Raw genomic sequence first — 22,179 nt, forward strand, 5'->3', positions numbered from 1 at the left:
CACTGACTGGCCAAGTGTACTACAATGTTTTGTTTGTTTGATTTTTGTTTGTTCTAATTGGCCCCAGTTGCATCATTCATAGGAAATTTCATTAATTCCTCTATTTAAATTAGCTTTCTCCACTTGTTTCACCGAACAGTTGACAAATTATTCACATTAACATCTTGTGGGATTATTCCTTGGATAAATGCAATACCTAATGAGGAAAACAATCACTCTCAAGGTGTGAGCTGTAGTTTTCAGGAATGTCCTTTAGGGTACTCAGAGGCTGTTTTTAGAATAACAGATGTCTGACTGTTATTTACAAAGAGTTGAATTTGAGACCTTCTGGCTGCTTTTAGTTTGCTGTCAACCAAACCTCTGTAAATACATAAACTAAAAGCCAATTGTGTTACTGTAGAAAAAAAAAATATATATAAACATACAAGTTTATAAATGTTTTATCTCCCCATTTACGCCACCTTTTTGACGCAGGTCTGGATATGTTGTAGTTTCTCCCTAGAGAAGCCAAAATACACTTTTTAGAGTAGCCGAAACTAGAAGAATCTGCCCAATAAACATACTTTCATAATGCATGCAGAAAATAAAAACTGTTTCCCCGAGATTGTCCTCACACATCATGAAACAAAACTGTTGAACGGCAGCTTTTATATTCATTGCACTTTTGGAGAAAATATGTAAGATAGTAAAGACACCATACATAAATTGTGAAATGTGACCTTAGGGTCAAAGCAGAACACAGGACAACATTGTGTCATTTGAGGTGAATCTCCTTTTGCTGGATAACACATAACCCAAAAGGCTGCTGAAGTCTCAGTTTGGATATTGCTCCCCTCTTTCTAGATACAGAAGTCATACCGACCAGATTACTAGTAATTATTTACAGTATGTGGTTAAACCAGACTAACCAGGCTTAAACATTTGCTGTTCATCATCTCTGTCTACGTTGCAGAGGTTAGAGTCCTGCATGTACAGTTGCTGTACAATAAGCTACATTTCTCACCTGTTTCAGTAAACATTTATAAATACTAAAAACATTTTTATCTCTTAACTGTTATCTGTTCCAGTATCACTTTATCGATCCATGGAACTTAGATAACCTAAAAAAAAAATACACAATCCAGAAATAGTTGCCAGAAATAGTTGCCAACCCTACATCATCACAATGTCCTCAAATACAACCTTATTGCCCCGCTTGACTGCATGTAAGGGTGAGGGTCAAACAAAACCACTCTGAGAGTACAAACAGATTAGAAAAACTGGCACTTTTCCTGATAAGACATGCAGCAGCACCACCATGGAACCTTTGAATAACCTGGAACGTTTTCTACGTGCTGATGACTAAAATTCAAAAGATGATTTTAAAAGTCAGTTGAGATAGACAAAAGATGTTCTCCATCAGACTCAGCTGTAAAATAACAATGGCAAATCTCTTCAACTTCACAATAAAAGTGTATTCTTTGACCTGCCACCGTACCTGGTAACAGTAATTACCTAACACACACTACTGGGAGTTGGGATGGTTGGGGAAGCATACACAATGACATGTTACAGTGCCAGAAGGAAGGTAAGTCAGCTATATGAGGTCTGAGCAGCTTATTTTCTTGCATGATTGTATTTTGTACAGACAAAATGCCTATAGCTCCATCTAGTGGTCAGCACACACTAAGGCAGACCAGACACCTTGAAAAGCCATTAATGCTCTTTTCAGTTTTATGTGTTTAATAATACTCAAGTCATGATAACTTTTCAAAAAGGCATGTGTGGAGGGTTAATCAGACAGCATTCTTCCATATTTCTAAACCAAGGTTGTGACCAAGTATATCATACAACCTCCTCTGGTGTTTTCTGCAGTAAAAACAAAACAAATTTAAGACTAATATTAACTGCTATATCACATTAAGGTTCAGAAATCCAAGTATCTGAGAAATATGTAGTCCTGTAAACACCTACAGCAAACAAGTGCTTAGCTTATCAGGATCAGAACGTGGCTCTGAAACATTATTATCATTATTTACAGCCTTTCTTAACACTGAATCTAAAATCAGCGAGCTTTAGAGTAAAATGCTAACATGCATGTTTGTTTTTTAAACTCCATCAAATTACTTTTGGCCGAGAAAATACATAAGCAAAATAAATTGCAGCGTTATGTGTGTATAAAGTTCAGTGTGTGAAGTTTAGCGACCTTTGTGCACATTGTGGTTACTGTGGCCTTGTGCTCAACTCGACCATTGAGCATCTACCTTCACTCTCTTCATTTATAGTAAATGTAGCCAATGATGGAAATAGAAGCAAACAAGAGGTTTAATTTGTATTAGCCCACAGTAAATATGAACCGGTCTGATTTGTGGGGCATTGAATATAAATGATACCAGTAGACAGGACCTAAACTTCTGGTCAAAGCTTAGATTATTAAAACTTTCTATCAATGTTTTTTAAATTTCATTTTTCTTTTGTAGGGGCTCAAAGACACATTCAGAGTGTAATACAGTGAAGTGCTTCACATTTAGATTATTGATGAATAAAAAATCTGAGCGCCAACTCAAATGACAAGTTGGCAGTTTTACCTAGTTCTATAAAGGGTGTCATGCTGCAGTGAGAAAGGTGTGAACTCCTCTCTTCTGTGCAACAGTGACTGCTGCTCACAACGTTTCCGTGGTGGGTGTTAAAAAGTTGACTACAAATGGTGGAAGGGGGAGCACTGCCTGCCACACTGTTCATCTTCTGCACAACGACCATGATCAACGCATACTGGGTCATCATTTTCTTGCAGCTGCTCTCCCTCACCGGTAAGATGAGACGAAATTGATGTATTGTCTGTAGAAACGGAAATATATAATAATAGTTTTAAGGATCAGATAAACTTTAAAAAGCATTTTTAATTGTTTGAAAGTTAGAATAAAATCTTCAATTTAGCTTCTTTCTTTCTGTAATAATAAAATATAGTAATTTGTTTGTTTGGGTTTTGTAATCTGTGTATTAATTAACCTTGTCTCCCCATCTAAGGGGCCTCTGAGAGTGGCATAGTGGGTGGAAAGGTCGCAAAGCCTCACTCCAGGCCCTACATGGCGTCACTCCAGTTTCATGAAGACCATTCATGTGGTGGAATGCTTATTCGGGAGGACTTTGTATTAACTGCAGCACACTGCAAACAAAAGTGAGTTTCACAAAAAATTAAGTTTTTGATCATTAATTGAATCAATTAAGAAGTTCAAGGGTAAATTCATTTTATTCCCATCACTGCATATTTATAATTTACTAAGATGTGTTGGGTTGAGAAAAATACATATTGTAGTAATTTGTATTTCTAAGTCACTGTACTTTATCATGAATGTTTTTCCAAGTGTGAAGTGCTAACTATAGTTAAGTATAACTAAATAGTTTATAATTATTTGCACCTTTGTAGAGATCAGCCAATGACTGTTGTACTCGGAGCACATGACATAGGCAAGAAAGAGAAAAGTCAGCAATGGATCCAGGTGGCCAAGTACCATCAACATCCAAAATTCAATGGAGGATACGATTATGACATCATGTTGCTTCAGGTAAACTAAAACTGTGTAAAAGTTCATATCAAAACTAATGTGTGTTCAAGAAAATCTCTATAAAGTATTTTATGAAGTCTAGTTGATGCAGTCATCTCAGTTTCATTTTTCATAACGTCGTGTAAAAAGTTCAACCTGCACAAGATGATTTCACACATTTGCACTAAAGGATGTGGGGGGCGAACTGCTCATCATAAAAACCTCAATCTTGCTTAAGAGGACATAGACACACATCAAAATGTCTGACTGATGGTTACACTGAAATATTCTGTTCTCTTTCACAGTTAAAAACCAATGCTACACTGAATAGGTATGTGAAGGCCATCGGACTGCCTAAGAAAGAGGGCAAAATCCCAGCCAACATCAACTGTGCTGTTGCTGGCTGGGGCCGAACTGGAGTCAACAAGCCGTCCTCAAAAGTGCTGAAGGAGACCACGGAGAAGATGCAATTCAGCTCTGAGTGCAAACATATATGGCAAAAACCCTTCAATCCTGAGCTCATGATTTGCACCAAATTTGACAAAAAGAAAGGAGGGGTTTGCCAGGTAATTGAAGCAGGACAGCAAATAAGTAACCAACCATTAAACACATCAATAATGCTGAAAACATGGAAAAACTGTTTTATTTTATTAATCAAAAACAAGTGCAATCTTTTTTGGTTGCATTCTATTTAATCAACTCTGTCTGTTGTTTTTTTCTTAGGGTGATTCCGGTGGACCACTTATCTGCAACAATAAACCTCAGGGTATAACAGCTTTTACTGCTAAAGATGATTGCAATAATCCCAAATTTCCCCATGTCTTCACTAAAATCAATGTCTTTATCCCCTGGATTAAGAGAGTGATGAAGGGATTGGGGAATGTTGCATGAGCCACTATTCTAAGGGCCAAGAATATTGTCCTTTTTTCACTTGCTTATTGAACAACATGGCAAAAAAAATGTGTGAATTAATGGTCTTGCATTTGAAAAATAATTCATGAGGCTGGAACAAGTAAATGTTTTGCATGTGAAAAAGAAATACAACTGAGTGTACGGAAAAAAAGATGGAATTAAAAACTTGTTGATTTAACATAAATTCTCACTGTACATATATAGCATTTGTCTTTTACTTTAACATCATCTTACTATAAAGCTTATTTTTTCATTTTTGTGCTTAACTCCCTTTGGCAAAATTCCTGTAGAAGTTTTGTCAACTATGTACATATGTACCTTTATCACTCTATTAATTACTCATAATATTTTATCTAATCAAATATGTATTATTCAGCAAACATAACATCAGATAAAAAAGGTGACAATAGCAGTGGTGGTGATGGGAGGGAGAAAGTGTGATGGTTTACTTGTGGTGATAAAGCACAGAGGCATTTCTTCCAAATCAAACCACAGACCACAGCTGTTGTCAGTCATAGTGCAAAACAAATTGAGGACTGCTATTAACTGCTATATCACATTAAGGTTCAGAAATCCAAGTATCTGAGTATAATGTAGTCCTGTAGACATCTACAGCAAACAAGTGCTTACCTTATCAGGATCAGAACGTGGCTCTGAAACATTATTATCATTATTTACAGCCTCTCTTAACACTGAATCTAAAATCAGTGAGCTTTAGAGTAAAATGCTAACATGCATGTCCATTTTTGAAACTCCATCAAATTACTTATGACCGAGAAAATACATAAGCGATAGAAATTGCAGCGTTATGTGTGTATAAAGTTCAGCGTGACAACCTTTGTGCACATTGTGGTTACTGTGGCCTCGTGCACAGTTTCAACTCGACCATTGAGCATCTACCTTCACTCTCTTCCTTTATAGTAAATGTAGCCAATGGTGGAAATAGAAGCAAACAAGAGGTTTCATTTGTATTAGCCCACAGTAAATATGAACCTGTCTGATTTGTGGGGCTGTTAGTTGCATTTTACAGCAAAAGCCATGGTCCGCAGAGAGCTTCCAAAGCATCAGAGGGATCTCATTGTCGAAAGGTATCAGTCAGGAGAAGGGTACAAAATAATTTCCAAGGCATTAGATATACCATGGAACACAGTGAAGACAGTCATCATCAAGTGGAGAAAATATGGCACAACAGTGACATTACCAAGAACTGGACGTCCCTCCAAAATTGATGAAAAGACGAGAAGAAAACTGGTCAGGGAGGCTTCCAAGAGGCCTACAGCAACATTAAAGGAGCTGCAGGAAGCTTCTGGCAAGTACTGGCTGTGTACTACATGTGACAACAAACTCCCGTATTCTTCATATGTTTGGGCTATGGGGTAGGGTGGCAAGACGGAAGCCTTTTCTTACCAAGAAAAACATCCAAGCCCGGCTAAATTTTGCAAAAACATACAGCGTGTAAAATAAGTATTGAACACGTCACCATTTTTCTCAGTAAATATATTTCTAAAGGTGCTATTGACATGAAATTTTCACCAGATGTTGGTAACAACCCAAGTAATCCATACATACAAAGAAAACAAAACAAATAAGTTCAGAAATGAAGTTATGTGTAATAAAATGGAATGACACAGGGAAAAAGTATTGAACACGCTTACTGAAATTTATTTAATATTTGTACAAAAGCCTTTGTTTGTAATGACAGCTTCAAGATGCCTCCTGTATGGAGAAACTAGTCACATGTGTGATTTTGGCCCATTCTTCCACACAAACAGTCTTCAAATCTTGAAGGTTCCGGGGGCCTCTTCTATGAACTCTGATCTTTAGTTCTTTCCATAGATTTTCTATTGGATTCAAGTCAGGTGATTGGCTAGGCCATTCTAGCAGCTTTATTTTCTTTCTCTGAAACCAATTGAGACTTACCTTGGCTGTGTGTTTGGGATCATTGTCTTGCTGAAATGTCCACCCTCGTTTCATCTTCATCATCCTGGTAGATGGCAGCAGATTTTTATCCTTCCTTCAATGATATGAAGTTTGCCAGTGCTGTATGCTGAAAAACAGCCCCACACCATGATGTTCCCACCTCCAAACTTCACTGTTGGTATGGTGTTTTTGGGGTGATGTGCAGTGCCATTTGACCTCCAAACATGGTGTGTATTATGGCATCCAAAGAGTTCAATTTTGGTCTCATCTGACCAGACTATATTCTCCCAGTATTTCACAGGCTTGTCTAAATGTGGTGCAGCAAACTTTAAATGAGCTTCAACATGCTTTTTCTTCAGCAATGGAGTCTTGCGTGGTGAGCGTGCACACAGGCCACGGCAGTTGAGTGCATTACTTATTATTTTCTTTGAAACAATTGTACCTGCTAATTCCAGGTCTTTCTGAAGCTCTCCACAAGTGGTCCTTGGCTCTTGGACAACTCTTCTGATAATTATTTTCACTCCTCTGTCAGAAATCTTGTGAGGAGCACCTGGTCGTGGCCGGTTTATGGTGAAATTATGTTCTTTCCACTTCTGGATTATGGCCCTAACAGTGCTCACTGGAACATTCAGAAGTTTAGAAATCCTTCTGTAACCAATGCCATCAGTATGTTTTGCAACAATAAGGTTGCGAAGGTCTTGAGAGAGCTCTTTGCTTTTACCCATCATGAGATGTTTCTTGTGTGACACCTTGGTAATGAGACACCTTTTTTTTTTTTTTTTTTTTTATAGGTGGAAAAAGTTCTGACATGATTTATCTTTGTCTAATTTTTTTACATCACAAAAACCTGGCATTGTAACAGGGTGTGTAGACTTTTTATATCCAATTTAGGTTAATGATCAATTAACAACATCTGTGCACCAACTCAAATGACAGGTTGGCAGTTTTACCTAGTTCTATAAAGAGAGAGAGAAAGGTGTGAACTCCTCTCTTCTGTGCAACAGTGACTGCTGCCCACAACGTTTCCGTGGTGGGCGTTAAAAAGTTGACTACAAATGGTGGAAGGGGGAGCACTGCCTGCCACACTGTTCATCTTCTGCACAACGACCATGATCAACGCATACTGGGTCATCATTTTCTTTCAGCTGCTCTCCCTCACCGGTAAGATGAGACGAAATTGATGGATTGTCTGTAGAAACGGAAATATATAATAGTAGTTTTAAGGATCAGATAAACTTTAAAAAGCATTTTTAATTGTTTGAAAGTTAGAATAAAATCTTCAATTTAGCTTCTTTCTTTCTGTAATAAAATATAATAATTTGTTTGTTTGGGTTTTGTAATCTGTGTATTAATTAACCTTGTCTCCCCATCTAAGGGGCCTCTGAGAGTGGCATAGTGGGTGGAAAGGTCGCAAAGCCTCACTCCAGGCCCTACATGGCGTCACTCCAGTTTCGGGGAGAACATTCATGTGGCGGAATGCTTATTCGGGAGGACTTTGTATTAACTGCAGCACACTGCAAAAAGTGAGTTTCACAAAAAAAATAGTTTTTGATGTCATAATCAATTAAGAAGTTCAAGGGTACTCATTTTTTGCGTTTAATTATTTCTACCCTTGTTTGTTAGACCTCTGCCAATGACTGTTGTACTCGGAGCACATGACATAAGCAAGAAAGAGAAAAGTCAGCAATGGATCCAGGTGGCCAAGTACCATCAACATCCAAAATTCAATGGAGGATACGATTATGACATCATGTTGCTTCAGGTAAACTAAAACTGTGTAAAAGTTCATATCAAAACTAATGTGTGTTAAAGAAAATCTCTATAAAGTATTTTGTGAAGTGTAGTTGATGCAGTCATCTCAGTTTCATTTTTCATAACGTCGTGTAAAAAGTTCAACCTGCACAAGATGATTTCACACATTTGCACTAAAGGATGTGGGGGGCGAACTGCTCATCATAAAAACCTCAATCTTGCTTAAGAGGACATAGACACACATCAAAATGTCTGACTGATGGTTACACTGAAATACTCTGTTCTCTTTCACAGTTAAAAACCAATGCTACACTGAATAGGTATGTGAAGGCCATCGGACTGCCTAAGAAAGAGGGCAAAATCCCAGCCAACATCAACTGTGCTGTTGCTGGCTGGGGCCGAACTGGAGTCAACAAGCCGTCCTCAAAAGTGCTGAAGGAGACCACGGAGAAGATGCAATTCAGCTCTGAGTGCAAACATATATGGCAAGAACCCTTCAATCCTGAGCTCATGATTTGCACCAAATTTGACAAAAAGAAAGGAGGGGTTTGCCAGGTAAATAAAGCAGGACAGCAAATAAGTAACCAACCATTAAACACATCAATAATGCTGAAAACATGGAAAAACTGTTTTATTTTATTAATCAAAAACAAGTGCAATCTTTCTTTGTCTGTTGTTTTTTTCTTAGGGTGATTCCGGTGGACCACTTATCTGCAACAATAAACCTCAGGGTATAACAGCTTTTACTGCTAAAGATGATTGCAATAATCCCAAATATCCCCATGTCTTCACTAAAATCAATGTCTTTATCCCCTGGATTAAGAGAGTGATGAAGGGATTGGGGAATGTTGCATGAGCCACTATTCTAAGGGCCAAGAATTCATGAAGCTGGAACAAGTAAATGTTTTGCATGTGAAAAAGAAAAATACAATCACTTCACAACTGAGTGTACGAAAAAAAAGATGGAATTAAAAACTTGTTGATTTAACATAAATTCTCACTGTACATATATAGCATGTGCCTTTTACATCATCTTACTATAAAGCTTATTTTTTCCTTTTTGTGCTTAACTCCCTTACGCAAAATTCCTGTAGAAGTTTTGTCAACTATGTACATATGTTTCTTTATCATTCTATTAATTATTCATAATATTTTATCTAATCAAATATGTATTATTCATCAAATATTACATCAGATAAAAAAGGTGACAATAGCAGTGGTGGTGATGGGAGGGAGAAAGTGTGATGATTTACGTGGTGATAAAGCACAGAGGCATTTCTGCCAAATCAAACCACAGACCACAGCTGTTGTCAGTCATAGTGCAAACTTTTGAAGTTGAACCGTTTTCTGTCTGTGAAGCCCGTCATCTGCAGACAAAGTGAAAGAGATGTGCTGTTTTTAACAAGGAACAGTCACAACTGAATTACTTTCAAGGAAACAGAATGAAAGACTGGAAATGTAAAACTTACCGGACTTGGGTCTCTTGTGAAATATCTCTTCTCTATTACCTGTTAAGGAGGTAGATTGAGAGGCTGAAGTCTTTCTAAATACAAACTTCACATACTCGTATGTACATTGAAAAGGGGAAATTTGCACTAAAAGACTAATGTTAGATGTTTCCCACTTGAATATCATATCAATTCAATGTCAGACACGAGTTAAAAATGTAGTACCAAACTGTCTGACACCTATCCTTACATCATACATGATGCCATACATTTTATTTCGGTTTAAGCATGTTCATCTTTTTAAAAAAAAAAATTTTAATATAAAAAAAGTAGCTAGCCCTACTTGACAAAGTTGTTTGAAATGTTACATACTGTAATATTCATGTGATTCAATTTACCAACAAAAAGGTAATTGTATACATACATACATACATACATACATACATACATACATACATACATACATACATACATAAGAACTCCTGGTTTCTCACCTTGTCAAAGAACCGGCTAAGCTTCACTGCATTTGATGTTCCTGCAGCAAGGTATCTCGGGTTGGTGCAGTCCTGGGAAAACAAAAAAGCACTTCAGCCACAAACTTCAAAGAAATTGAGTCTTTTCTCTCTCAGGTGAAATCTGAATGTGTTTGTGATTGTAGCTTCTTTCAAATTAAACTGATGGCATATGTTTTTCTTTACATAAAAAAATAAACGATCCATACAAAGATTTGGCGTATGTTGCTGGCTTCCTCTGTCTCCAAAGTCAGAGATTTTTAGAATTATATATATATATATATATATATATATATATATATATATATATATAAATATATATATATAATATATATATATTTATATATATAAAGGCTAAATGCACATGGAATATTTATAATCACTTTTAATTTCTAAAATCCACAATTGTCCCGTCTATCCAGCAATCACTAAAACTTTGAGATACATACTTTACTCTGTACTTTTGCTGCCATTTTCACATGTCAGCTTCATGTTTACATTAGCCACTAAAAACAATCCAGCAATCTGACAACTAATTTATTCGGGGATCTTCAAGGTTGCTTGGATCAGTGACGATCAGGGACAAGTCTCCCTCACCGCGCTTGCAAGGATCATTAATTAAGCAACAGAGGATAACTATCAGTCATCCATCACTGATGCAGCCTGTGAGAGAACTGGTGGAAACAGTCTTCTTCTTTGAGATTAATAATTTCCGACTCAGCTCTATTATCCAGCAACGAAAATAAGCTTTGTGCTCTCTTTTGTGTAAACGATGCCAAAATACCACTGAATCATTACAGCTTTATCTATGGTGGTCTTGTTATAGTGGAACAATGTTTCTGTGGAACATTTCTGTAACAGAAACCTATGTTTGAAGCCAAAAATATGACATTTCAACACACAGATGAAGCCAGTAATGTTACACATTCAGGAATGAAAAACGTTGACCTACGAGATTGATCTCCTCTGCATTGAAGTCTTCAGACAGGAAAGCCGTCCGTGTGAGAACCTCATTGCGTTTGGTCTCTGGGATCTGGTCAAACTTGGTGCCAATCAGCAACAAAGGCACCGAGTTCTCAGCAAACTGCTCTCTGTCATAGTCACTGGAGGGAGAAAAGAACCTGACCTAACTGCTCAGTATCCAACATTTTAAGTCACAATGTTATATCTTGAACTGTGTCAGTGTGTATATATATTTTACAACCCATGACAACAAACAGTACCATGACAAGTCTACTCACCCATTTGAGACGATAACTCCTGTTGGAGAAGAATCCTTGTTTAAAGCTTCTAGTGACCAGCGGTAGAGATTCTGAGACGATTTCTTGTTTGTTAAATCGTGTACCAACATAATTCCTGAAAAAAGAAGAGAGAAAAAATGTCTTGACTAAATATAAGAAACCCTAATGATTCCAGATTCCCTTAAATATAAATCATCCTTACCATTAACTGAATTGTAAAAGACAGCTCTGGTGCTTTTGATACTGCTGGCGCTGCCAAGGGATCCTCCGACATCCCAGAGTTCAATGTAGTACGTTTTCTCTTCCGGGGTTCCCTCCTTATAGTCTTGGACCTGTAGTTGAATAGTTATAATGACCCTTCAATTACTTTTTCCTCTAAGCATCTGTAACATGTGAGTGATCTACAAAATTATATACGTATTTTATACGAATTGACTCAAATGCCTTAGTTAAATACTATTTTCAGGTACTTGTACTAAATCATTCCATTTTCTGCTACTCCACTACAACACAGAGGCAAATATTGTACTTCAGATTGAGATTAATAATACAAATATAAACAACTAATACATGTTGATGATGTTATTAGGCCTCTAGGTTAAATTAAAAAAAAAAGCTTCACCTTTACCAGCTGCAACATTAAAGTGACATACACATTAATGCATGAATTATTATAACTCAGCAATATAATATACATTATTCTGAAATGATCTGTTCTGCATAAGGAGTTCATATTTTGATGTAAATGCTTTTGTACTTTTTCGTAAGTAAAAATCTGACAGTGTGACTTTTACTTGTAACAGAGTATGTCTGGACTGAAGTATTGCATTTTTTTTCTGGATACTTCTTCCACCTTAATCATATAACTATTTATATGACTAATATTAAGCATATGTTTTCCAGTCGGTGAAGGAAGTGCCTGGCATTCATTATTCCTTGGACAAAGTACGGTTCTAACACTTCAGCCGTTTATAAATTGTGTAATTTAAAAAGGTTGTTGTATGAGGTGTATGCAGTTCATCTGAGGCAAATTTCAAAAAGGCCCACAGCATCATTTAAGACAATATCTCAATCAAATTTAGTAAACAATGTGTTCAACCTGCTTACCCGTACATCCACAGAGCAACCGACGGTCCACGATGGATTTCCTAACACCTGATTCTGACATAGCAGATGGACCAAGGAAGACTTGCCCACTCCTGCAAAAGACAATGTGGGTGGATGACCTGCATGTTTGATGGGATCAGTAGAAACTCATGCAATGACCTTTTCCTGCATTGTTTTTGGGGGCTTTCAGTCTTGATGAACTGCTGATTGCAAGAAAATGATGACAGACACCTCCATTGTAAAAACAGATCAGTGTAACATATCATCAGTTTCCATCAAAGCATATGAATTGTAGAACAATTAATATCTTTAAAAAAGGTTGACAGGTGTCTGTGTGAATGCATTATTCAAACTAGCAATTGATGCTTTTAAATTAAGCTTTAATTGGCGTCCACATTCAATCCACACATGAAGGTGCGTCTGCAGGTTTACAGTCACTACTACTCTCCTGCAGAGTTTTTTGCAAGAGTTTGACGTCCCAGTTAAACATTACACCTGCTCCAACCCGGCTGATATAGACCCAGAACCAACATATATATTTAGAAATATAAATTAAAGTTCACGTTAGAGGCGAAATAGTATCAAACTTACCAGAATCTCCTAAAACTAACACTTTCACCCTGTCAAGAGAAGCCATTTTTTTCCTGACAGCGGCGACCCGGAAGATAATAGTGGTAGCCCCGCCTACAAATATGATTCGTCTAATCTGATTGGTTCCAAGGATAAACGGCAAGAAGCAGCGCCATTCGTTAAAACATTATGTCAATCAACAATCCTGCGCTCTGATTGGCTATTGAGTGCGACTGGGAAACCTTTTGTTGTGGGTTTTTGGTATTACTTCCGGGGTTGACTCATGAAGCATGCTAACCAAACCTAGCAGTTTAAATAATCAGAAGTACAAATGTTTCTTATGATCTTAAGCTGTGTTTGTTAGAGACAAAGTCGGCAGACTCTGCAATGACATAAGAAAGCGGTGGCTTTTGTCTGTACTGGTGGAAGATAACGTTAAAGAGTAAGTTAATTAATGAACACTTATACTGTACATTTTTCTTATTTCTGTTCTATCTTTGTTTTGTTGTGTAGTGTGTGTATTTATTGTCTGTGTCTGTGTAGTTGAGCTGCTGCAACACTCAATAAAGGAATATAATAATAATAATAATAAAGAACACAGTCTTTTTATACTAAGATCTTATTCTGATCTCCTCCCATCATTGCATCTCCAGATCTCTCGTCTCTTTTCTTTCCCCCACAGCAGGAGATGATAGAGCCAGAGGTGCTGACGGAGGTTCCCGCAGCATTAAAGCGGCTCGCCAAGCAGGTGGTGCGGGGTTTCTATGGGGTGGAGCACGCCTTGGCCCTGGATGTGCTCATCCGCAACCCATGTGTGCGTGAGGAGGACATGCTGGAGCTGCTCAAGTTTGATCGTAAACAACTGCGGTCGGTGCTCAACACCCTGAAGGCTGACAAGTTTGTGAAGTGTCGCATGAGAGTGGAGACTGCCCCTGATGGAAAGACAACAAGACACAACTACTACTTCATCAACTACAGGTGCTTTGTTGTCTTGTTGGGTTTTGGAGACTACAACAGTGAACATAATAGAGAAACACACAATAACTGGAAGTTATTAAAAGGGGGGAGTTGTGGTGGAAGGCATTCCATCAGAAATCCACCCATCACATGTTTCTATTTTAACACGTTTTATTTACCTACATGGTAACTTATACAGTAGCAGTCAAAAGTTTGGACACACTTTCTCATTCAACTACTTTGAAGATATATTCTGGTTTGTTGAGCATTTGTTTGTTTACCACATAATTATTTATGTGTTCCTTCATAGTTTGGATGCCTTCAATATTAATCTACAATGTAGAAAAAAATAAGAATAAAGAAAAAACATTGAACGAGAAGGTGTGTCCAAACTTTTGACTGGTACTGTATGGGTGGATCTTAGAACTTGTTTGATTACCATAATGACCAACCACCTGAGAGAGTGTCCCTCAAAGTTGACCTCACCTAAAGCTGCATTCCTTCTTCAAAAATAGACATAACAGTCTGGTTCTCTGATTATCGGAAAGCATACAAAGTCATACAAAGTCATACAAAGTCATGTAAAGGTGTAAGGATCTTTACTTTTTCTTTAAAGCCACAGGTCAAGGTTTTATAATGCTTTGCTCATCTCATTTAACATGTGGGAAAAACATGTTCTAATGCAAAGGGCCAAGTTAAGAAAGAGATTTCTGCCTGAATGCTTTGTGAGCGACTCCAGGTACTGGCATAGTCAAAGTCTCATATCAGTAATGTTTGGATGATTTAAGTCCAAAATACTTGTTAAAAGTAATAATTTACTCCTCTGCCACGTAGCAACACATTTTGTACTTAAACTTGAGGAACTACTCTTTAAATTCCATATAAATGATAGTTGATAGGTGCCAGTCAATCATTTTTTTTATATAGAATAAACATTTTCTTTTTAACACCTAGAGAGAGTTATGTGTCTGGTTGTGTTTGTGAGACTGTGTTTTTCTTTTGTTATCCACAAAAATGTTTTTATCAGTTCATGCCAACTACTACTATAAAGCTTTCTCGGCCTGATTTTTATTTTATTTTTTTAGGGTCTTGGTCAACGTGGTGAAGTATAAATTAGATCATATACGACGCCGCATCGAGACGGATGAGCGAGACTCCACCAACCGCGCCTCCTTCCGGTGCCCCTGCTGCTTCTCCACCTTCACGGATCTAGAGGCCAATCAGCTGTTTGAGCCAATGACAGGTAATCAATCAAATTATCTATGAGGCTATTGGTTTTATTTCATGAAAAACACTGTTCAGATTTCAGTGCTGCCTGATAATGTGTCTGTCTCTGGAGATGACAATGGCCGCTCTCTCATGACCACACTGCCATTGTGCGGTTGCTGTGTGCTGGAAAGAAAAATGAATCTGAGATGAGTGAAAGAACACTGAAATGTTCCCTCTAGACCTGTTTACACTAACATCACTTGCACAAAATGAGAGGAGAATGTGCACAAGATCTAAAGCCATTTGTGTTCCTGGTGAGGAGATGAAGCCCGTTGCAGGTTGTAACTTCCTGCTACCAGCCAACATAAAACCTAGTATGGAAACCGTCTGTAAAACAGAAATGTTGTTAAATTTACATTAAGTACCATAAGTCTCTTCTTAAGCCAACAAGGAAAAAAATAATGAGAATATTAGAAGAACATAGTTAAAACATTAGATTTAGTCTAGCTATGTCACCTGATCAATAAGTGATAATTAATCAAGTCCATATATTTGCTGGTGTGGCTGTTTCCCCCAAATGTAACTGAGCAGTTGAATACATGGCCAACCTTTCGTTAGTTGAGTTTCGGTTACATTTAAATGTCCTAGCTTTTCTAGGTTAGGTTGTCTTCGGTCAAATTGCATGCTCAAACTGAAATTGGTTATTTGAAATGACTTGCTGTCACAACAAAAAGCCTGAAGCACAATCGTATTGTGATTCTCGCCCTGCCTCAATATGGGCTGGCAGCTGTCCAAAACCTTGCTTCTAAGTGGACATCACATCACTCACTTATCACTAGGAGCTATCCATTATGCTGTGTTTGTGCATGCGTTTGACCAGTGAGTAACAGAGGCAACCAGCAAGTCATCTGAGGCCGAGTGTGGGTGTGGACATGCGGAATTCATAGGGAAGATAAAGCTAAATAACCATGGCAATACAGTTGACGTAGACTCACGCATGGTTTTGAAATCAAATGAATTACTTAAGTCTCCAGTGCTTTCTCTGTTGAATTCAAATCACACATTTCCTGATTATGTGAGACGTTCTGGGAATAAGACTCTGGAGTATCAATGCATCACATTTTCTGCAAGTTGTCTACCCAGAATTTCTGGGTATGGTGATGTGCTTAATGTGCTTAATGTTGTTGACTAAAAAAAACACATGAAAAATGATAATGCGACAGAAGAATATTGTGCTTGTGATGGAGTTTGTGTACGCTCCATACTCTTTGCGGTGTTCATTCATAAACTGCATTCATTCTTGAGTGTGAAGGAGGCACCGTGCTTTCAAGGTCTGCCAATCCCAAATGTTGACTACCAGACTACCAGTCAACCACCACTGTTGCTAGGAAACACAGACAGCTTGTGCTACATGAGTGTTTGAAACACGCCACCAGGCTGAAGAGAAGGGTTTGGCTGCCCATTCTGGAAGATAGTCTCAAGCCGTGACACCAAGCCCTGGAGGCCAGCTGTTCTTAGCTGCAGCGAGGTGAGACGTTAAACCACTGGAGGTCAGCAAAGGCACGATTATCAGAGGGTGTTAAATTACTCTTGAAATTTAGATCTCCGTTATTATTGGGTAAATGATTAGCGTAATATAGAAAAACACCCAGCATCCTGAAATGTCATCACAATGCCCCGAGGAGACCGGTTTTTAGTCTTACCAGTAAGAAAGGAAAAAACAAAACATAATCCAATTTGATCAGGTTTTATGTAAGCAAGCTGCATGTTGCCTAAAATATGTTTTATATAAGAATATATATATATCTCATCACATGCTCAGACAACATGCTAAAGTCTTACTGTTTATTTTAGAATAAAAACATAAGAATGTGGGCAAATTCACATTTTCAGGGATGAGCTGTAAACGTTTTAGGCTCCAAATGCAACATAAAACTAATTTGAGGAAATAAAATATACAATCCCGCCACACCGGTTGATACCTTTTGATAGACAGTGGACATTACATCCTGGTTAAGGTTCTCATTTCTAGCTTCATGGTACGGTTTTGGAGCTGTCAGCATCTTCCTTGTGACGCATTTATAAAGCATCTTGCCAATTCCTTTGCATTCGTCTCTTGTTTCAACATATCTCCACTGGTATCAAATCTGGCTGTGGAGGCAGTAACCCTGCACCCTGAGGGAGGCTGACAAAAAAAAAGAATACCCGGAGCTCACGTAGTGGTAGTCTGACAGACCCGTTGCTTCTTCAGGGCAAGCAACACTCAGTTTTTCCTCACGGGGTGGGAAGTGCAATTACTAGTCTGCCAGCTCATTCTGACCCACAAAGGAGAGCCGGAAACCGTTCCGCTCTGAATTTTCACACTTTGCTGTGTGAATGTACCCCATTTGTCTTTTGTTTTTACCAACTCTTCCTGACATGTAGGTCCACCAAAACGTTTTAACTGAAAAATTGGGGTTTTGTAGCTGTGCATAAAATGTAACTTCCTTTCACCATTTCCTCTTCTTGCACAATGTACCACATGTGCTCTGACCTCTCTTTCACTCTCTCTTTCACCGCATGCACACACGTTTTTTTTTTTTCTCTCTCATCACACACACACACACACACACACACACACACACACACACACACACACACACACACACACACACACACACACACACAAGACAGACTAAGGGGCGGTGTAATGCTGGAACATTTCCCATTATTGCAACTGAAGTCAGCCAGAGGAGCAGATGGCCAATCATGCCCTTCTCTTACTGATAGAAAAGCAGGTTCCAAAGAAAAAGATCAGCATGCAGTGTCATTAACAGCTAGGCGTTGTATTTTTGGGGTAGAAGCACCCCTATCAGCTGAGGTATTGCAGGATTGCTTACAAATCCACAAGGTAAATCCTAATAGTGGACGTGTAGTAGCCTGCATTTCATTCCATGAGTGATACAGTATATAGTACATCTAAAGATCAAAGGGCAACCACTCAGTGAGGAAGAACTCTTGACTACCAGTTTATCTTTATTTTGAGTCATGCACGTGTGTTCATTTTTGCTAAAGGAACCCACTGCACATTCCCAATTTTGCAAAGTTGGTTTGTGGCCTTGGTCCCTGGGCAAAAATCAAAAGCAATGCCCTATAGGAATGTCCCGAGGTTGTGGGTAACTCAGTATGTGCTTTGGTCGGGTAAGTAACCAGAATCCATCCCCTATTGTTTTTAAAACATAGTTCTGTCTTGACCCATAGGTACATTTCGCTGCACCTTCTGTCAGACGGAGGTAGAGGAGGACGCGTCTGTCTGTCCTGACGGCCGGACACAAGTGGCGCGCTTCAATGAGCAGATCGAGCCCATCTACGCGCTGTTACGCGAGACCGAGGACGTTAACCTGTCCCAGGACCTGCTGGAGCCGGAGCCTGCTGAGATTCCTGCCCTCAAACAGAGGTCAGCTTCTGACAAAGCTCTCACACCACTTGCTCACTCATAAATACGTATTCCCCTCAGTCAGCCAGTCCTCAAGAATCAGCATTTTACACTGATAACAAATGAGAGGTTCAACTCTGTTTACTGCAATAATGACCTCCGCAATATTTGCTCAGCTTAATAACTGCTTGTGCAACAGTGGAATTCTATTAAGCCACAGGGATAAAACCTATCCGGTTTAGAAAACATTACACACACTCAATGTTTCATGTTTACACAAATACGTTTAAACTGTTGAAGATTGCATTTTAAAGGGTGCTTACTGAATCTTTCCTCTAGCCGTGACCGTGCTGCAGCAGCCGGAGCAAACCAAGGCCCACACCGTGAAGCCTGGTCCAACAAGGGCTCCTCTTACGCCGACCTGTACACCCAGAATGTGGTCATAAGCATGGAGGAGCAGGAAGAACAGCTGAAGAAGGCCAACGCAGGCAAGGCACCGAAGGAGAGGCCCGTCTGGTTGACCCAGAGCACCGTGCAGGGTGCTTACAGCGAGCCTGCCGTCCTCAAGAACAGTGAGTGAGATTTACTTACAAAACACTTATCAAGCACTAACCAGTCAATATGTAGATTTCATACTATTCTGATGGTATGGAACAAAAACTCTTCTTCTTCACTTGCGTATAAATGTATTTTAGTCACGACTTTTTCGGTACGTAGACCTTCATCAGGTTATTCTACCATACTATTCTGATGGAAAATAATCACATTAACATCAGATTACATTTTTGGACAACAACCACATTTTGTGAGTTGAATTATGAAGAATTGAATAATTTTGCTTCCATCTTGGCTAACCGCGGGGAAATGTAACTTCTAGAAATGATTCACTCTCTAAGATATTAATATATGTATATCTTGATGCCTAAAAAAAAAAAAAATCTATAATGTCAGTCCTGCAAAAAATGACAAACAATGAGTCAGAAGACATTAAATTAAATTCCCTCCCACTCCCACATGCTCTTTTCACATGTCATTATCTATAAATTCTATTGCCTCTCCACGGTGAGCCTTGCTGAACGCACTGAGTTTTCCAGGAGAGAGATGATGATCGTACGGACAGAGACGAGCCCAATCGAGACCCACACCTTTTGACTGCTCCCCTATGACCTTTAAATCCCGATCCCTGTTCTCTTTGCAGTCAAAACGTATCAACCCAGGTCATCTCCCTCCGTCAGAGTGGTCCCTTCACCATGCTTTCTTACTCTGACATTGTTTCTCCACCCAAGGGCATGCGGCAATCAGGCCCGGCCAGACTCTCATTGAACCATAATTGCTTAATTGAAATAATCAGAAGCTTGATTAGTGCATGGCTGAGCAAAAGAGTTGCTCATTAATAAAATCCATTCCTGTGGAAATTGCAGAAATTATGCCGTCCGAACGTCCTGTCTCCGAGGTGTGTCTCTGCGGATCAGTCTGTAATGATCGCGTTGCCCTTTGTGGCCTGGAAACAGACATTGACATCCGAAGATGACGTGGCGTAAACAAAGTTAATGTTCAGATACTAAGCTGCAATAAGGAATGCTCGATGAGGCTGTGAGATAGGAGCATAGATGGGCCGACAATACCTCGATGTCTTGTTCCAAGCACAATTTAGAAACACAAGTTCCAGAAGAAGGAACAAAGAGAATGAATTCAGAAGTGAATATATTTCTTATTTGAATAAGTAATTGTTTTGTTTCCCCAGGTGGAGACGTTGCTCCCGTGGCCCAGGATGGAGCAGCAGGTCATGGAATTGATGAGTCGGATGAAAATGAGGAAGTGATGCGCGCCCTGCTCATCCACGAGAAGAGGGGTGCGGCGGCAACAGGTGGAGGCGGAGCAAGCACTGCCACCAAGAAGCCCAGCTCCACCAAAGCGAACGCCAGCGACTCCGACAGCGACACCAGCGAGTCGGATGACGACACCCGCTCGGGTCCTCCCCGGCCACAGCCGCTCAGCATCGGGCCGCGCAGGAGGAGGAAGAGGACGATGATGAGTTTGAGGAGGTGGGGGATGAGCCAATGGTGATGGTCGGGGGAAGGCAGTTCACATACAGAGAGGTCAGCCAGAGGCCAGAGCTGGTGGAGCAAATGTCTGCACAGGAGAAGGAGGCCTACATTGAAATGGGACAAAACCTCTTCCAGGACATTTACTTCTGAACACACACTCCCATTATACACACATACACACATACATTTACACACTCACTATCAACACTTTGATGGATTGGCTACGAGTTCTGAGCTATAAGTATACTTCTTCTGTCGGTGATGACATCTGGAAAAAAATGTTTGTGGAAAGAACTTCTCAAGAAAAAAACAAGATGTCGCTCAAGAAGTAAATACAGTCAGCTTCATGCTCTTGCATTATAAGAACCAAGGACAGTGTTGACAGTGTTGCCTAGGTGATCGCGCCTTTAGTATTCTGTCCTCAGTATTGTTTGTTCTCAGTCGTCAGCCCAGAGAGGAGTTGGCGAGCAGTTTTTTTTAGCACTGAGTGCCAATTTGTGTTTTGTTAATCTGAAATGAAAATAAAACGGACTAACAGACTGTCTGATTCAGTCATGTTTTTAAACGTGTTGTCCAGCCATGTGTCTTTCATGCATCTGATTGGAGAAAATCAGATGTGCTTCACATTTGATTGATTCAGCTGTCCACAGTGGCAGTGCTGTGGCTGAATGTAAGCAGTGTGACACTGAAGGATTGAAGCTGCTGCTGCTGCTGAAATGCTGCTTTCACTACGGTTAGACGGGTAGACAAGACGTTGGGCGGAACATTTTCTGTTTTTCAGATCAGACTTGATTTTAAAAGCTCCTCGCAGGCAAATGTTGAATACAAGAGAAACAAGTGGATATGGCTGAACTGTAGTGGATTACAGTAAAACATTTGTTACTCTGAACAAGTTATAAAAAAAATACTGAAGTACAGCAGTATGCATGGACATATACTAATGTGTACATAGACTCAACCAGCAAATACACTTAAAAACAATATAGAATAGAAAAGTAAGGAGGAACTTTGACATTTGTCTTCTCAGATAGTGGACAAGACAGACTCTAGTGAGAGGGTTTGGAATTATACTAATATTAAATTATACCCCATAGCTGTTTACAGTTGGGCCTCAATGTTCCACACCATGCTCATGTGTCTGGATATAACTTTATGCCACACTATGGACCTTTGTTTCTACCATTCTAAATGAGAATTTATATCAAACGATCTAAGCAGCAAAAGATATAAGATGAAAACTATGATGAAACAAGGGTGGTACATAATTTTTTTCATTCTTAATTATATTAGCCTCATGAAAATACATTTATTTTAAGTTTTCTTTTTACTGTCCATCTGTTGACTTGTATTCTCTACACAGTATAATGCCTCCTGACGTGATAGTAACACCAATGGTCCCACCACATATGCAACAAATTAAAAAAATACTACCCATTGTATCTGATGCGTATCAAAATCTATTCAGACTTGTCAGTGGGTTAGTTTATTCTGTTATCAAGGATGGTACAGCTATTATAGAGGTGGATGGAAAAATCTAAATCATAGACATGTTCATATTATGTGA

The 22,179-nt window shown here is 39.0% G+C and overlaps 4 protein-coding genes across 5 annotated transcripts; 3 read left to right on the forward strand and 1 right to left on the reverse strand.

Moving 5' to 3' along the window:
• Positions 1-2,672: 2,672 nt before the first annotated feature.
• Positions 2,673-4,753, forward strand: LOC129104838 (mast cell protease 4-like). Its single transcript, XM_054615696.1, has 5 exons — positions 2,673-2,789; positions 3,007-3,157; positions 3,407-3,545; positions 3,830-4,090; positions 4,248-4,753. Exons 1-5 carry the CDS (start codon positions 2,684-2,686, stop codon positions 4,413-4,415), a joined length of 825 nt encoding a protein of 274 aa, XP_054471671.1. The 5' UTR covers positions 2,673-2,683; the 3' UTR covers positions 4,416-4,753.
• A 2,612-nt stretch (positions 4,754-7,365) lies between these two features.
• Positions 7,366-8,964, forward strand: LOC129104521 (mast cell protease 4-like). Its single transcript, XM_054615240.1, has 5 exons — positions 7,366-7,517; positions 7,732-7,879; positions 7,980-8,118; positions 8,403-8,663; positions 8,797-8,964. Exons 1-5 carry the CDS (start codon positions 7,412-7,414, stop codon positions 8,962-8,964), a joined length of 822 nt encoding a protein of 273 aa, XP_054471215.1. The 5' UTR covers positions 7,366-7,411.
• rabl3 (RAB, member of RAS oncogene family-like 3) lies at positions 8,705-13,091 on the reverse strand. 2 transcript variants are annotated; one of them, XM_054615241.1, is made up of 8 exons: positions 13,008-13,091; positions 12,417-12,508; positions 11,512-11,641; positions 11,310-11,424; positions 11,021-11,189; positions 10,051-10,122; positions 9,578-9,616; positions 8,705-9,475 (listed from the first exon to the last, which is right to left on the reverse strand). In XM_054615241.1, exons 1-8 carry the CDS (start codon positions 13,051-13,053, stop codon positions 9,419-9,421), a joined length of 720 nt encoding a protein of 239 aa, XP_054471216.1. In that variant the 5' UTR covers positions 13,054-13,091; the 3' UTR covers positions 8,705-9,418. The 2 variants fall into 2 exon arrangements, with proteins under 2 accessions (XP_054471216.1, XP_054471217.1); XM_054615242.1 differs by having other exon boundaries at positions 8,707-9,475; positions 11,021-11,171.
• Positions 13,092-13,245: 154 nt separating this feature from the next.
• gtf2e1 (general transcription factor IIE, polypeptide 1, alpha) lies at positions 13,246-21,180 on the forward strand. Its single transcript, XM_054615421.1, is given in 7 exon segments — positions 13,246-13,428; positions 13,669-13,964; positions 15,029-15,186; positions 18,393-18,588; positions 18,907-19,139; positions 20,312-20,575; positions 20,578-21,180. Coding segments are annotated over 6 exon segments (1,329 nt in total). The 5' UTR covers positions 13,246-13,428; positions 13,669-13,674; the 3' UTR covers positions 20,766-21,180.
• The last annotated feature ends 999 nt before the right edge of the window (positions 21,181-22,179 follow it).

Source organism: Anoplopoma fimbria, chromosome 16 (assembly GCF_027596085.1).
Source record: "Anoplopoma fimbria isolate UVic2021 breed Golden Eagle Sablefish chromosome 16, Afim_UVic_2022, whole genome shotgun sequence".
Taxonomy (NCBI): Eukaryota; Metazoa; Chordata; class Actinopteri; order Perciformes; family Anoplopomatidae; genus Anoplopoma; species Anoplopoma fimbria.

Excerpts from the sequence above, each read along its gene's own strand:
- LOC129104838 (XM_054615696.1), top strand. The coding sequence starts at position 2,684 with ATGGTGGAAGGGGGAGCACTGCCTGCCACACTGTTCATCTTCTGCACA. Across the intron at positions 3,546-3,829 it reads ATGACATCATGTTGCTTCAG|TTAAAAACCAATGCTACACT; the intron begins GTAAACTAAAAC and ends TCTCTTTCACAG. Across the intron at positions 4,091-4,247 it reads AGAAAGGAGGGGTTTGCCAG|GGTGATTCCGGTGGACCACT; the intron begins GTAATTGAAGCA and ends TTTTTTTCTTAG.
- rabl3 (XM_054615241.1), bottom strand. The coding sequence starts at position 13,053 with ATGGCTTCTCTTGACAGGGTGAAAGTGTTAGTTTTAGGAGATTCTG. Across the intron at positions 10,123-11,020 it reads ATGCAGAGGAGATCAATCTC|GACTGCACCAACCCGAGATA; the intron begins GTAGGTCAACGT and ends TTGTTTTCCCAG. Across the intron at positions 9,617-10,050 it reads TTAGCCGGTTCTTTGACAAG|GTAATAGAGAAGAGATATTT; the intron begins GTGAGAAACCAG and ends CCTCCTTAACAG.
- LOC129104521 (XM_054615240.1), top strand. The coding sequence starts at position 7,412 with ATGGTGGAAGGGGGAGCACTGCCTGCCACACTGTTCATCTTCTGCACA. Across the intron at positions 7,518-7,731 it reads TCAGCTGCTCTCCCTCACCG|GGGCCTCTGAGAGTGGCATA; the intron begins GTAAGATGAGAC and ends TCCCCATCTAAG. Across the intron at positions 8,119-8,402 it reads ATGACATCATGTTGCTTCAG|TTAAAAACCAATGCTACACT; the intron begins GTAAACTAAAAC and ends TCTCTTTCACAG.